The 16,957-nt window shown below is 42.2% G+C and overlaps 1 protein-coding gene across 1 annotated transcript in view; it reads right to left on the bottom strand.

Moving 5' to 3' along the window:
- Positions 1-407: 407 nt before the first annotated feature.
- LOC129709574 (CUB and sushi domain-containing protein 2-like) overlaps positions 408-16,957 on the bottom strand; it is a 48,589-nt gene continuing 32,039 nt past the window's right edge. Inside the window, exons 2-3 of the mRNA XM_055656023.1 lie at positions 15,896-16,090; positions 408-980 (exon numbers count right to left, since the gene is read on the bottom strand). Coding sequence (XP_055511998.1) covers positions 709-980; positions 15,896-16,090 — 467 coding nt within the window. The 3' untranslated portion in view covers positions 408-708. The remainder of the gene's footprint in view (positions 981-15,895; positions 16,091-16,957) is intronic.

Here is a 16,957-nt window from a genome sequence, read left to right as displayed (position 1 = left end):
AATCAGACATTAATTCAAACAAATATCATTTTCGTCGAGGCAAATTCTAGTCAGGTCATCAACCATTTTCTCAAACCTTATGCAAGAGACTTTCCAGATGACAATTTAAGCAACCAACATTCATGTAAATCATAGTATCGCTTTCAAAACTTTCTTCCATACCGTGACAAAATACATCCAGTTAACAAAGTACTCAGTCAGGCAATAGTTGTGTGAACACAGAGAAGCAAACCATCACAATAAAACAATAACCATGGCTATGTTAATGACCATCTCCACTTATGCAGAGGAACCAATCATCATATCTCTGTCCCTTTAAAACATCCTGATATCACTTTCAGGTTCCATCTCCAGATTAATTAGGGAACTGCAATCCATCATCTTTATAACAGATTTGTGCAATGTTGCATATTTTCTCTTTATTTTAATTTGATAAAAACATGAATAGTTTTCAGTCATGCACTGCATCCTGTGATAAATGCAGTGAAAACACAAGCAGAGGAGTCGGAAGAAATTACAAAAGTTGTTAATTCTGCAACACACAACCTACCAGGATTTATATCCTAGAGATCAACCCTGGAGAAAGGGGTACGAATACTCACAACAAAACATCATGAATAACAGCATCATCTGGAAATCAAAACAACTCAATGTGTCAGTAGAGTTGCACTGAGGTTTCCCTGTATCCTTTTCACAATAGATCAAAGCTCAGATCCCACTCTGCATAAACACCATTAGGTTTAATTTAATAATAATGAATTTGTACACTTGCCATGTTGACGAATCTTCTGTCCCGCTGACCTCCAAGAAGTCATATCCATCTTCCAGTTGAAAGTCTGTGAAGACCAGTGCAATGGTGTCGCCAGGTTCTGCCAGAATAGTCCAAGTGCAGTCTGCATTATTGTCATAATCTGATGGAAAACCAGGGTTCGAGATAACCCCACTCTGTCCTCGTAGGGTCCCTCCGCAACCATCGTCTGCTGCAGATTAACAAACAAATACACTTCAGGAAAATAATGTAATATTAAATAATATAATAAATGTAATATTAATAATGTAATACCCCCTTCTTGAAAGTATGAACTAGATTTAAGTTATTACAACTTGTGGTAAGAAAGTGCAAATACACAACAAAGAATAAATAATTTTTAATGACCCACATTAACTAATTTGGCATAGATACATCAGTCAAAAATGTCTGGTTACAAGTGTAATAGCTAACAATATGCCCAGATAAATCTATTTTATTTGTATATGTAAATTTGATAATTTATATTAATTCAACGATTTTAATTCCAATAAATCTCCTTGGAAACATTTGAGCTAATTATTCCTCACTGATTAACAGTTTAGTACCAAAATATTAATGATTGAGACTTCAGAACACAAATTAACAGTTAGGGAAGTCAAACAATGACTAAGTGCTTAAAACATTGAAATGCCACTGTAAAATTTGCTCTAATGATGTCAGCAACAGAGCAAGGTCTATTTTTGAGCTCGAGAATATTTAACTTCATTGCGACATAATATAACATCCTTGCCAAATTAAAATAACACAATTTGCTCACACTCTTTACCATTAAATGACAACCTTTAAAGGACCAGTCATGTACAAATAACATTCTTTGACAGACTCCCCCTCAACAATCTAGAGTCTAATAGCTCACTTTATAATCTGCTCACACATAAAAGTGAGCCTTGCTTGAACCTTCAATTATTCTTCTACACTCAAAGCCTACTTCGAAAGAGTCCCCCTTTAACATTTGTCCTGTTGAATAGCATGGAAATGGAATCTAAACACTGGAGGCAGTATTGGTAGAGGTCCATTAGGGACATAAGGATCATCCCAACTCATCCACAGTAGATTTCTGCTACCTCTCCTTCAGCCAAAGGGATGAGATGATAAGGCTTGAATTATCCAGGTTTACATCATGGATTGGCACAGTGGCCACACAGATGTGGGAATTCCATCCACACAGAGCTCCCGACAATCTCCTGCCAATAGTGCAACTGTAAACATGGATAAACTGTGGGTAGATAGGCACTCTCTCCCCAAATGTGAGTGCAACAGTAAAATGCCCCCCCCCCCCCCCCACCAATTCCATTGTCCTCTGGAACTGCCCTTCTTCACACATCACTATGCAGCATCATCCCTATGTTTAAGTTGAGTATAGTTTATTGTCACGTGTACCAAGGTACAGCGACAAGCTTTTTGTTGCGTGCTAACCAGTCAGCGGAAAGACTATACAGATTTACAATTGAGCCATCCACAGTGTACAAGGGACAATTTCAAGGCTGACTTATGAAGTTGAAGTGCATAGCTAATTGACAGCAACAAGTGCACAGATAATTGTTAGCGGCGAGTTGTCATGTTGTTACAAGGGACTCAATTACCTGCAATAGAAAAGCTATGTCTTGTTCTACAGAGGCATCCACAACAAAACTGGCCTAAGTAAACCATGCTGGACTATTTTAAAACCCTAGATCAAAGCATGTTTAAGCACAAGCAAGAGGCTGGCAGTTGGATGCTAGCATTTCCAATCAGGAACGCAAACATACATCAGCCTAATCTTGCCAACAGATTTACACAACACCAAACATTTGTCCCCATTAACTGAAATTGATTTTGCAACTGATCTCGTCAGCTACATTTTTAAATTGCCTTGATATATGTCAAGCAAGAAAAAAATGCCTTAAAGATGAGGCCACAAGTCAAGCAAGTTGACAGTGAGTATGAAGAAACAAGCACAATGTAGGCAGGAAAAAAAATTCAGGAGCAATAATCTTCATTGCAGCTTCAAATGTAAGCTAATATATCATATTTCATAAGAAAAAAAATCAATGCTCTTTACCAGAATTGCCGCAACTATCAATATTTATATGACGGCACTGGAACCTATCAAAACCAATCATATTGAGGAAAATGGAAGCTACAAGCCACTGGAAAGATTCAAATCGGTGAGACAGAAAGACTGGAACCACTTGATAAAGCTCAGTTATAGGATGTGAATGGCAACTGTCAAAACCAATGAAACGAGGAGCATTTTTATTTGTAGTCAATGGTTTGCTATCTCCACTGCAGTTCCTAGTGCTACTGCATCTAAATAAATAATTTATTTCTTCAAATAAATTGAAAGGCTTATGTAACCAAGGATTTTACAGAAAGCAACTCACAGTAGGTTTTTTTTTTCTTGCAAATTAGATTTTGTCACATCTGTTGATTGTTGCAAATGCATTTGAAAAGGCTTCAGCTCACAAATAAAATACGAAGGTCTTGAATTAACAGAAATGAGCTTTGCAAAGCAATAATTAAGCCCTGGAGACCCTTTTCTTTCCATATTTTTCATTCTTTGGTCAGAAGGTGAAATTAGAGAAAATTTAAAACTGACAAAAATATGAAACCGTCCGAAAATGTGCCAAGTCAAGAAATGAATACGTTTCAACACGGTATGTATGCATTGCTAAAGCTAGTGAGAAAATAAATCCCCAGTTTTCTCTTCTCCTGTGCTCTTCAATAATAGCCAGGTTCACTTTGTATCCAAACCTCAGACTTCAGCTGCAATAAAAATGATGGATCTTGTCCATATGCATTGCTAAACATCTAATAAATTTATACACCCTGCTGAAGTTCAGACTAACTCCTGGTTTTAATCTGTCATTAGTCTTAATTCAGAGCCATTTTTTAATGCTGATCTGATTTTACTAGCTTCAGTTCAGCTCATTCAGCATTGTCACAAAGAGGACCGAAGGTCATTGCACCTAGCACAGAATGATAAGACAAAATAGAACGAGGTAGTAAAATAAATCAGAGTTTAAAAAAATCGTATCCTAGAAAATAATGCAATCTGAGAATCAGGTATTGGATTTTTAGGTGAATCTGTTTCACCAAGTAAAGCAAAACACTGGCCTTTAAATCTTGCCTGTCACAAGATGACATAGTAAAATTACAAAAATGTGTCTCTACCTCCCAGTCTGTTCTGAAATTACTTACTCATCTTGATTTTCTGATTAAAATCAATACACACTGAAACAGTTCGCTCTCATCATATTTTGCAATATGGATTTGCCACTGTGATTTGTAAGGTTAACAAACAAATGGTCTATAGGACTCCCACATGGTCAATTCACCTGTGACTCCGTTACATTCTTTCATGTTGGCATCTGTTTCATTAAATTTAACCAACATGACTTTTGGCACCACATTTTAAATTAAGTTCTCACAATGCAGAAAAGATGGCACCGTTCTGGATAAACTGCTTCTGCTGGAGCAGGAGGACATTAATAATGGATTTTAGACCTTAGTGTGATTTCATCAGTTCATAAGGCTCAAAAGGTGTATTCAAATATCATCTATTTCCATCTGTCAGAGGTTAGAACTGATTTCTCCATTTCCCAAAGCAGCAAAAACTGGAACAACTCGGGTGTGGAAAGAAAATCAGTTCTCAGACCCAAATTGTTAACCATTTATTTGTCTGCATACACTGCTTTAACTGCTGGGTTTATCCAGGACTTTCTGTTTGTGTTAGATTTCTAAATCTACAGTTTTGTTTATTTTCACCCTTGTTTCCATTTTCACCCTTGCTTTATCGATACAATGCAGATATTCTTCTTGCCTATGGCGTGCACAGCCTAAGGTTGTGGGACTATTTGATCTTATTTGAATGCAGATAACGATTTCATAATTTCACCTCTTCCATGGTGGAAGATTATTCCTGTTGGCATACATATTTTGACGAGTATCCGAGCACAAGTGTGTGGCATGGTGGCGCAGCAGTCGCATTGCTGCCTTACAGCGCCAGACCCAGGTTCGCTCCTAACGGCAAGTGCTGTCTGTACAGAGTTTGTACACTCTCCCCATGACTTCATGAGTTTTTCTTCCCACACTCCACAGACGTACAGGTCTGTAGATTAATTGGCTTTGATAAAATTGTATGTTTTATTTAACGTGTAGGTTAGTGCTAGTGTGTGGGGTGATTGCTGGTCAACGCAGACACGTTGGGCGAATGGCCCGTTTCCACACAGTATCACGAAACTAAACTAGTGTCCAATCTGTGCCACCCATCATGCACTCAGTTACAGATTGGCACCATAAGAAATGTAATTGCAGAGTGAAGATTCTCTGCACAGAAACATTGTGGGTGTATACACGAGAATGACAGTTAGCAGAAAGAACAATTTTATTGGTGCTAGTATCATTGCAAAGGACAGAAGCTGCACTCAGACTTCAGATGTTGTCAATTGGCTCAATCTATGGAAAAGTATTTGAATTAATTCAGATGACAACGCATCCTGAAACAATGCAACAGGACTGGTCCAACGTTGGTGTGACAGCTTCTCACAAAATTAACTTGCAAATGATATGAACAGCCATAGTTTACACAACAAACCTGACACTTGTTCATGCAATACTTCTAACTTTCACAATGCCCATCAATCACCAGGCCAACCTAATAATCATATACTCAAAAAAACCAGCCTCATATACCTATTCTTCCATCTCACTCCAAACAAGTGCCAGTTGCTGCCAAAGACTGGAAATTGGGAGGTGGGGCATTGAGAACCAAGTGCATGTGTTCATGGTCTTGGCCACCACCAAGACCAAGATCAGCTGAGAATTGAAGATGACTGCACACATATATTTAATCTTTTAAAAAAAAATTCAGACAGCTAGAAAATACCTAGGGATGAACTGTACCAAATGGGATGTAATGTGCAACACTGTGCCATTCCAAAAAAAATCCTACCCATCCCCCAATGCTAGTTCCCACTCTGGACGGTTTTCTACTCGAGGATGACATGGTTATTGAACCTTTCCTTTTAAAAAAATATTTATTTAACCTTTTCCTTAAAGACAACATGCATTGTACCTGTTGATGCTCTACGTTCTTAGTGGTTTGGAATGATTCGGCATGTCGCTGCATACTCTCCCACACATCTACAGATGCATAATAAAATGTATCCTGATGAATTGCATCTTGGGCTGGCATGGCAATTCCAATGCATTGGTGTGCAAGAGGATTTGTAGAATGGTGGACTCGGCCCAGTTCATAACAGGCACCTCGCTTGCCATATCAAAAGCATCTAAACGAGGCGCCAGCTCAAGAAGTTAGCACCTATCATAAACGATTCCCACCATCTAAGCCGTGGCCTCTGCGCTGTTAGCATCAGACTGGAGGTACAAAGGCAGGAAGTCTCACACTATCAGTTTTCAGGAACAGCTCCAATCATCCTACCTCGACAACGGAAGTAGGTACCAATCATCCTACCTCGACAACAGGCATTAGTGCGACTTCCTTAGTTCATAAAGCTCATCAAGTGTTTTCAAATATAATTTGTTTCCATTTGTGAGTGATTAGATTCAATTTCTCTAATTCAAAAAACAAGATGCTGGAAAAACTTGGAAACTCACTAAATCTTGTACTACCATGAACTCGTATATTCCAATAGTATATTTTTGCATGATTCCTCCGGGTGCTCCGGTTTCCTTCCACACTCCAGTTTCGTAGGCTAATTAGCTTTGGTAAAATTGAAGACGGTCCCAAGTGCGGGTAAGTGTTGATGTACGAGGATCAGCACCGATTCAGTGTGACAAAGGGCCCGTTTCCACACTGTATCCCTAAGATCTAAAGAGTGGAGAAGAGCTTCTTCAGCCAGGAAGTGGTGAATTCTTAGAATTCATTGCCCAAGAGTTTTGGAGCTTCATTTCCTGTTTATTCAAAACAGAAACTGATATATGTTTTTCCGATATTGAGGGAATCAAATAATTTGGATTAGTGCACATGCTGAACAATCTCATTGAATGTGAACTCATTGAATGACAAGAGCAGTTATGAGGAATGGAATGGTCTTCACCTGGATCTTAATCATGTTTGGTCTGAACAGAACACCAATCAAAAAGAAGTGTCTTGATCTCTGAATATAGAGATCCTTTACCGCCACTCTTTCCACCCTCTCACTGGGCACAAGCCTCAAAGTCCCATATCTACAGCTTCTTTCCCAGCCACATCACTTCCGACCTCCTGACATGCTGTCCAAGGTGGATCAAGAGCAGAAATGGCCCTTTTCCTCAGATAGTGCAATATGGACATTGATAGAATATTCGAGGATAGAATAAGCTCTACATGTAGTTGTGTAGTGCCGTTCCACTGACTTAATTGTGTAGCAAGCAACAAAGGCTTGTCACTGTACTCAGTACACATGGCAATAAACTGAACAAAACAATCCTCGTATAATTGGGTCTTAATACTGCAGGACCAATCTGTTACACCTGCAATTGAGTGAGAGATACCTAAAATACTGGGGCCCCACACCTTGAACACTTTCTGAACTGCCGGCTTTCTAATCACTTTTGCTATCCGATTCCACCCCTTTAATAGTGGCTCTCTTATTCTCCCCAGTTCCTGAATGCTCCTGGCCAGCTATTTTTGCTGCACTCTCTACGGTCGTTCACCCAGATACAGCCCATCATCCAAAGATAAAAAATGCATCAAAGACAGACACAAAATGCTGGAGTAACTCAGCAGGTCAGGCAGCATCGCTGGAGAGAACAGGTGACATTTGGTGTTCAGACCCTTCTTTATACTGAGAGTCGGGGGGAGGGAAACTAGAGGTATGAAAATAATACACAACAAATTAGAGCTGGCACTGTTGGATCTCCGATTAAATTAAAATGTCGCCCTCCTTCTTCCATGTCACATGACTAAATCTTCTGCTGACCTTGAGGTCACGGATTCGCTGCCTGCCCTTAGACCATGCTGGTTTGTGGACTCGGGTGCCACCTTCCTTTAACAAGGTGTTGGTTCAAGCCAGTGCAGGATGGAAACTCAAGCAGCAGAGAGCCTCTTCCATTAGGAGTAACCAACTGCACTCACAAGGTGGCTTTGACAGCCAGCAAGATCGCAAACCAAGAACTCATACATATCAATCACCTCCAGTTTAAATTCCATTTGGAATATTTTGGAGGACCAAGAAACCAAGAATGGTAAATGGTTCTTAATGTTTGTGAATTTCTTAAAGATTCAACAGGGTCTTCTCCCCTTTCATTCCTACCTGTTTCTTTGAGCACGGCTACATTTGTTAGATTAAATCAGCAGGCAGACCCTGTCTCCTCCCATCCCCCCCCCCCGCCCTCGGGCTCCTCCGCCTCCCCTTTTTCCTTCCTTCTCTCCTCCCACCCCCCATCAGTCTGAAGAAGGGTTTTCGGCCCGAAACGTCGCCTATTTTCTTCGCTCCATAGATGCTGCTGCACCCGCTGATTTTCTCCAGCAATTTTGTGTTCCTCAACACAAGGTTTGGTAAGCCTTTCCAAATTTACAATATCCTGATGCACTCTACATGCAGTTCACCGGAGCAGCATAACTGGCAATACTAGATTCTGGGTTACTGTGAAAGAGTGTTGGTTGGTCCAACAGAAGTGTTGATCAGATCGAATTTTTGCCCCAATCACTTCCAGTTCGCATGTGGTCCTGCTTGAAATGGAAGCCAGCTTTAAAAATGAGTCAATAAACAAAACAAATATTTACTGGAAACACAAAGTGTTGAAGTCGCTCCGTGTCACTGGAGATCATGGATCGGTGGCGTTTTTGGCGGGACCTTATTTTGCCTATCCACGCCCTCGAGAGATGCTGCCTGATCTACAGAGTTAATCCAGGACTTATATTTCGTCAAGATTCCAGCATCTGCAGTTCTTTATTTCTACAAATATCTATTTACTAGCCTTTTCCAGCAACAATCTTGTTTATAGAAGTGATGTTTTCCAAAATATCAAAACCATTTAGGTTTATACGTTTTGGAAATATCTCCACACCACAGTTTCTTGAAGCTGTCAATGCCTGGTATATAAGCTCGCACAGAGCGAGAAAATGTTATTGCCTCAACAGCCCCACTTCTTCCAGGGTCTTAAGGGCCTGTCCCACTTGGCCATCATTTGAGCCTCATTTACGTGTCATATGTAAAACAGGTCGACGAGTCGTTACGGGCGACATCGCGTGTAAATCACGCGACATCGCGCGTAAATCACCCGTCATCATGCCGTCTGGTGTGCTTGACATCATTAGAATTTCCTGCGGCACGCAGCAACGCATGGCTACGCACGGTGACGTAACCATGCATCACCACGCGATACATGTGAGACGTCGGGACGCAGCCTGCGATGCCAATGCGTCAGTGTGCGTACCCAATGTGTCAGCGTGCATACGTGATACGTCACGCAAGTGGCGCGCGAGGATTTCATACAGCACGGAATCCTGGAGCGCCTCGCGATACCACGCGCAACTTCACACTCCTCCACGCCTCTCCATTCGCCCATCCCGCGCTACCCACCCGCTACCTGTGCGTCACAACGCGTCGACCTATTTTACATGTGAAGCGTAAATGGGACGCAAATGACGGCCAAGTGGGACAGGCCCTTTAAGTTTAAGGACTTCTCCAATATGTAAACTGTCATTATCTTATCTCCTGAGAGAACGCACTCTGTTAACATCAAAGGCAAGTACTCTGGCAGTTCAACACTTCAGCTCGTTTTCTGGTCTCCATCCAGACCGTCTTACATTCTGCTATTAAAATCAAGTTTAAAACTAAATTAAAATCTGCTGATCTAAAATTAAACTCAGTAATCTCTGCCTTCACCAGTGACCAACTAAATCTCCCTTTAATTTTGTGTGAATGCCTTCAGGATGAATGTTGTTACGTCAAAGATCCAAAAACCGGATGTTTTATTTTACTCATTGGTTGCTTAAACAAATCACTATGTTTGAAAAGTATTGTTGATACCAGTGTGACATTGATGGGTGACTAGCTGAAAATAATTACATTCATTAATTTTGCTCCAGGGCCCCATCGCAAAGCACCGATCAGCAGTCTACTTGACAGTTCTAATCCTGAATCTCGAAAGACCAGTCTTTTATAGCTACAACATGAGAAAAAAAATCATTGAACACACTTTCACGGGATACATGAGTGGCCTGAGGCCACAGCAATCAAACCTCACTGAATGCTGACACAAGGAACTACAGATGCTGGTTTACAGCAACGCTGTCCGAGCACGACGTGAGGAGGGCTCTGACACGGGTGAACACGAGGAAAGCTGCAAGCCCCGATGGCATCTCGGGGCGAGTACTCAAGTCCTGTGCTACGCAGCTAGCTCCGGTGCTCACTACAATATTCAACCTCTCCCTGGACAAGTCCGTGGTCCCTGCCTGCTTCAAAAAATCCATCATTGTACCGGTACCAAAAAATGCCTCCCCAGCCTGTCTGAATGACTACCGTCCTTACCTCGGTAGTCATGAAATGCTTTGAGAGGCTGGTGAAGAAACACATCTGCGCCTTCCTCCCTCGCAACATGGACCCGTTGCAGTTCGCATACATTCCGAACAGATCCACGGACGATGCGGTCTCCCAGGTTTTGCACACCTCTTTGTCTCATCTTGACAACCAGAAGGGGGGCTACGCGAGGATGCGGTTCATAGACTACAGTTCAGCCTTCAACATGATAGTCCCCACCAGACTGGCCGGGAAGCTACTGGAATTAGGGCTCAACACCCCCCTGTGTGCCTGGGCTCTGGACTTTCTCACCGCCAGGCCCCAGGTAGTCAAGATGGGAGGGAATACATCAAAGTCCCTCACCCCGAGCACAGGATCGCCCCAGGGTTGCGTCCTCAGCCCCCTATTGTACTCCCTGTACACACATGACTGTGTGGCTAGGTTCAGCTCCAACTCAATAATTAAGTTTGCTGACAACACTGTGGTGGTGGGCCTGATCTCAGACAACGATGAGAAGGCCTACCGGGAGGAGGTGGCTGATCTAGCACTTTGGTGCCAGGATAACAGCCTCCTCTTGAACATCAAAAAGACGAAGGAGCTGATCATGGACTTTAGGAGGGCACATCATCCGAGGAAGTACACACCATTGAGGATAAATGGGGATCCTGTGGATAAGGCGAGCTGCTTTAAATATCTGGGAGTCCACATCTCTGAGGATATGACATGGACATCACACGCCGCAGCACTCGTGAGTAAGGCAAGGCAGCGCCTTTACCACCTCAGGCAATTGAGGAAATACAGAGTGTCTCCGAAGATCCACCAGTGCTTCTACTCAGCGGCTGTGGAAAGCATCTTGTCCGGGAACATTACCATCTGGGTTGGGAATTGCTCTGCCCAGGACAAGAAGGCTCTGCAGAGAGTAGTGCGTTCAGCCAAACGCACTATGGGAACTTCACTCGCCCCCCTGCAGGAACTATACATCAGGAGGTGCAACTCCAGAGCAAATAAAATCATGGGAGACCCCTTCCACCCCTGCAATGGACTGTTCCAGCTGCTACGGTCAGGCAAACGCCTCCGTTGCCATGCAGTGAGAATGGAGGGGTTGAGAAGGAGATTCTTCCCAGAGGCCATTCGGACTATAAACTCCTATCTCACCAGGGGCTAACTTTACTGAACGTTTTTTTCCTTCCAATATTTAATATGTAAAAGAATATGTGTGTGTTTATAGTTTGTTTGGTTGTTTGTTTGTTTGTCTTTTTGCACAAAGTCCACGAGCATTGCCACTTTCATTTCACTGCACGTCTCGTATGTGTATGTGACGAATAAACTTGACTTGACAAAAAAGACACAAAGTGCTGGAGTAAATAAGCAGGTTAAGCAGCATCGCTGGAGAACAATGAAAGATGACGTTTTGGGGCGATACTCTTCTACAGCCTGATTGCGGTAGGAGAGGAGTGAAGAGAAAGCTGGGGAGAGGAGGGGCAGGACAAAGCCTGGTGACTGATAGGTGGATACATGCGAGGGGAATTTTTTGAGGCAGATGGTTACTCCAGCAGTTTGTGACTCTGATAATGCCTTTAGCACTGCGAGTTCCAACTTGTTTGAAATTCCACCAAAATTACCGTTTAATTTGGGCCTGGAATAACAAACTGGTTAAACCAGGGTCTGGAAGTTAAGTTGGCATTTCCAGATGCATTTCTTTAAGGTATCAAGGAGCAAAATGAATTTTTACAATCCAGTTGTTTTCTGGTGTCTATTACGGATGGATGCAAGGCCCCAAAATCACATTGTGCCGTGCAAACGGTTCATGTACTTTATGTTAAAAAAAATTCTGAACAGGCACTCCCTGACCTACGTAATACGTGACTTAATCAAACTCACCCTTACATTTAATTCTTCCTACTGCAACTATTTTCTAAGTCCACTGCTCTATTTCGGAGTTGCGTGTCTCTGCAGCGGTGCATTACTGCAGCCACATGCAGTGCTCTGGTGGATGCTCGCTGCTCTGGTGGATGCTACTGTGCGTGCTCCACATTGGAGCTCCCATGTGGTCTCCCACATGTCCAATAATAAACGAATGCGTGGATGGTAGTACTTCCGTGGCCGACTTATATAACATCTTACTTACTCAAGGGTCCACGGGACACAACCTTTAAGTAGATCAGCAGCTCAGTTACAGAAAATTGTTGTTACAGAGGTCACAGAAAATTACAAATGAGCTCTCAGGAGTGTAAAGTGAATTAACCATATAACAATTTACAGCACGGAAACAGGCCATCTCGGCCCTACAAGTCCGTGCCGAACAATTATTTTCCCTTAGTCCCACCTGCCTGCACTCATACCATAACCATCCATTCCTTTCTCATCCATATGCCTATCCAATTTAATTTTAAATGATACCAACAAACCTGCCGACACCACTTCCACTAGATGCTCATTCCACACCGCTACCACTCTCCGAGTAAAGAAGTTCCCCCTAAGCATCTGTCCCTTAATTCTGAAGTCATGTCCTCTTGTTTGAATCTTCCCTATTCTCAAAGGGAAAAGCTTGTCCACATCAACTGTCTATCCCTCTCATCATTTTAAAGACCTCTATCAAGTCCCCCCCTTAACCTTCTGCGCTCCAGAGAATAAAGACCTAGAATTGACAGACAACACAATGCCGATGTTACTATCATGATGACTAATGAAAAAGTGTGTTTCACAACTGGCACTGAAGCAGGGCTTAAATGAATGAAAAGCAGCCCATGTGTTAAAGGGACCATCATTGTGGCATGTTTTTAGTGCATATTAGAGTTATGAAATATGGAGGTATTGTTACTTGCATACAGAGTACTGGTGAGGCTGCGCCTGCAGTAATGTACACAGCTTTGATCCTTTTGCTATCAACCCCGAGGCACATGTGCTATGATTATAATGAATGGCATGGCAGGATTGAATGGTTCATTAGCTTTCTCCTGCTCCTATATTCTCAATGAAGGTGAGTGGGTGGACAGGACCTGACATGGCCAATTATAAACGGCTGACTCCAGTGTACAGAAACAGCATCCACAAGATAAGTGACACATCTTTGACCCCCCGGACCAAAGCTAAGAGATAGGAATTTACAGAAAGATAGTTGATGTCAGGGTTGCAAACTCCTCTGGTACTTCTGCTGCCCTTGTTCCATTAAAAACTGAACTATTGGCAGACTTAGTCTGTGATCGTCAAGCTTGTGAACTTGAATAAAAGGCAGAGTTATTTTCAAGGTCAGATGAGATGAACATCAATGCTGAAACCAACAGCTATGTAGTTGAGAAGAATGCTAGAGATACATCAATGACAGAATCGGGTACTGACAGAGGTGGCTCACACAATATTGCAGTGAGAGGTTCAATGAGTCAAACCCCAATGTTTGCAGATTGATGCAGAAAAATAACAGCCACTTTCACAGAACTTCAAACAATGAATAAATGGGCACCAAGTGCTGGAGTATATCAATGTGCCAGGCAGCATCGCTTGAGAACATGGATAGGTAACATTGAGTTGAGACCCTTCTTCAGACTGCTTGTTGGTGGAGAACGAAGAAGGCTGGGAAAGGAGAGAACCAGAACAAAGTATGGCAGGTAAGAGGTTGACAATGGCGAGGGGGAGGACCTGATAGGTATTTGGTCTCACTTTGGCAATGGAGGCCCAGGACAGAAAGGTCAGTGTGGGAATGAGAAGGGGAGTTAAAATGGTCAGCAACAGGGAGATCCAGTCGGCCTTTAGCTCCCAGTTGATAACCATTTGAACCCCCATTCCCCCAATGATGTCTCTGCCTTGGGCATCCTGCATTGGCAGAGTGAGACCGCATGCAATCTGGAGGAACAGCACCTCGTACTCTGGTTGTGTAGATTACGACCCAACAGTTTGAACATTGAATTCTCCGATTTTAGGTAATCTCTCACTGGTACCTCCCCTTTCCCCCCCAAAACCCTCCCCTCTCTTCCCCGTCACCCTCTTCCCTCCCTTGTGCCTCACCTACACTCCTACCTATTTCTCGCCTCCACTCACCCCTTTGCCACTTTCCTCCCTCTGGCTTGACAATAATCAACTGTGCAAACCTGTCTCGCACCATCCTTCCTGACCTCTGGCCTTTGTTCCAACTATCTGCCTATCAACTCCCCCCCCCCCCCACCTCTTGTCTATGTTGACCTATTTACTGCCACACTTTGTCCTGCCTCCCCCATTTCCCAGCTTTCTTCTCCCCCCTACACTCACTGAAGAAGGGTCTCAAACCAAGATGTCACCTATCCATGTCCTCCAAGGATGCTGCCTGGCCCGCTGAGTTACTCCAGCATTTCGTATCATTATGGGTATTAACCAGCATCTATGTCTGTGTTTGTTTCTACTATCATCAAGTGGATACGTTCAGACCAGGATCACACTTACACAGACAAAGCTGCTGCTTTATGCAGAATAACTTGTTGTGCCATCTGTAGCTTCTCAATACATGTAGGAAGGAACTGCAGATGCTGGATTAAACCGAAGATAGATACAAAATGTTGGAGTAACACAACGGGACAGGCAACATCTCTGGAAAGAAGGAATGGGTGACGTTTCAAATTGAGACCCTTCTTCAGACTGTTTTCACACATTAAATGTTCTTATCTACAGTATGTATCTCCCTCTCCCCTGTCGGAAGAAGGGTCTTGACCCGAAACGTCACCCATTCCATCTCTCCAGAGATGCTGCCTGTTCCGCTGAGTTACTCCAGCATTTTGTGTCTAGCTTCTCAATACATCATTGATTTCCACTCAACTGTGGCAGAGCGAAGAAACAATGTGACATCGCCTCTGGACAGGATTGCTGGAGAAATGATATGTGGAAGGAGGATTGTTTTCGTCATTCAATTTTTACCTGTGCTTGTCGATGTTGATTTTCACCTGTAATCCTACATTCGACTTAGCAGAGCCAAAAGTTTTACCTCAGTTTACACCCTTGCATTATTTGATTATGATCACGGTTCCACGACTTTTGGTTTCCTCACTTAGAGGTTAAGGTCAGGTTTGAATGTTAAATTAATTTGGTTATAAAGAAAGAGGAAACTGATAGCCTATATTTGTATCCCCTACGTTATTTGAAAGTTAAGTGAGATGTATAAAATGTTTCCAATGCAGTCTTAACTAACTGCATGTCATCTGCAATGGAAGTAACAAAGATCCAAGAAAGCAAGCGCTTCACAAATTGCAATTCAACAATATTACTTTCACAATCCATACAGTTCAAGAAAATAAATCATCTGTGAAGGTTCAAATGAGAAAGATAAACAGGCAAGGGATGATATAATAAAAAAAAGAACTGCAGGTGCTGGTTTAGACCAAAGCTGAACACAAAGTGCTGAAGTAACTCAGTGGGTCAGGCAGGTTGTCTGGAGAAAATGGGATAATGGAAAAGAAACAAAAATCCAATTTCTCCAGAGATGCTGCCTGACCTGCCGAGTTACTCCAGCATTCTGTGTCTATATCAGGCAAGGGCAGAGTTGTTTCTGATGAAAGTTGCCATAGTATTCACTTACAGGCCCCCAAATGAAATGAATTATAGGAACAACAAAGGCACTAATTTCAACATTTCTCAGCTCATCTGTTGTATGGCCCTTTCACTTTAAGTTTACCTCTGCAAAAGGGAACTGGAAAATCCCATGAAGCACTGTTGTGTGTGCTGACCAGGCAAGTCAACACTGCATGTCCCTCCAGGAAGTGGCCGACATTACAGCTGAACCGGATTTTGTCACCAATATTGAATGTGGTTCCCTGCTGCAATCCATTCTGTAACTTGCCAGGATTTCCACAAGTATGACTTGGCAATACTGAAAGAAATAAAAATAAATATTTTATAACTGGACTTGTTGCTTTTAATTATCAATCGTGACTGTAATTTCCCAAAATTTGAAGAAATGGATTTTGAGTTTAAACCATTTAGGCATTTTAAATCTCAATTTGGGAACAAGCAGCACAACACCATATTTTAAAGAACGGCATGCTAGAACTGTAGCTATATGACTGTAGTATGCTAGAAATGAACTGTATATCCACTGCACTAGGTTTCCAAAATTTACAGGATTTACATAATCTCCGAAAAGGTTTCAGAATGTAGCACAACTAACTTTATTCATGCAATTCAATGTGATTGTTTTCATTAGTGTTATCTTCCCAACCAAACATTTTAAAGATTAATAGTCTTTAATTTTTACAAAAGTTTGTTGTTTAGTTGGAGCACAATAAGCCAAACCAATGTAAATACATTAACATTTTAAGTGTCAATTAGCTGCAATACAACGTACATTTCTGTTACCTTTTGCAATAGTTTAGAAGCCATCATTATGGAAGCTGGCCCAGCCCCAGACTGAATTGATCACCTCTGTAAATTACTGCTAATCGTGCTCATTTGCAGACTGTCACAGTGTCTCCAAAATATAACTTTTTATATTTTCAGGGGCACGGACAGAAAGAAACATCTGTAAAATGCATCTTTACTTAATCATCGAAATGCTGACTTTGTTGTACCAATAAAACGAGCAACAGATTCTGACCTGCTCTGAAAGTCATTGTCAGTTACTTAAAACTAGGCTGAAGCATTTGGAAGAAGTGAATGTGAGAATATGCAAATGTCACACTGCAGCAGTGGTCAGGTTTGAACCTGAGCAATTGGAGTTGCAAGGTAGTAGCTGGGTGAC

Source organism: Leucoraja erinacea, chromosome 26 (genome assembly GCF_028641065.1).
Source record: "Leucoraja erinacea ecotype New England chromosome 26, Leri_hhj_1, whole genome shotgun sequence".
Classification (NCBI taxonomy): Eukaryota; Metazoa; Chordata; class Chondrichthyes; order Rajiformes; family Rajidae; genus Leucoraja; species Leucoraja erinaceus.
Note: the sequence above shows the minus strand (reverse complement) of the source record. Positions and strands in the feature narration are given on the sequence as shown.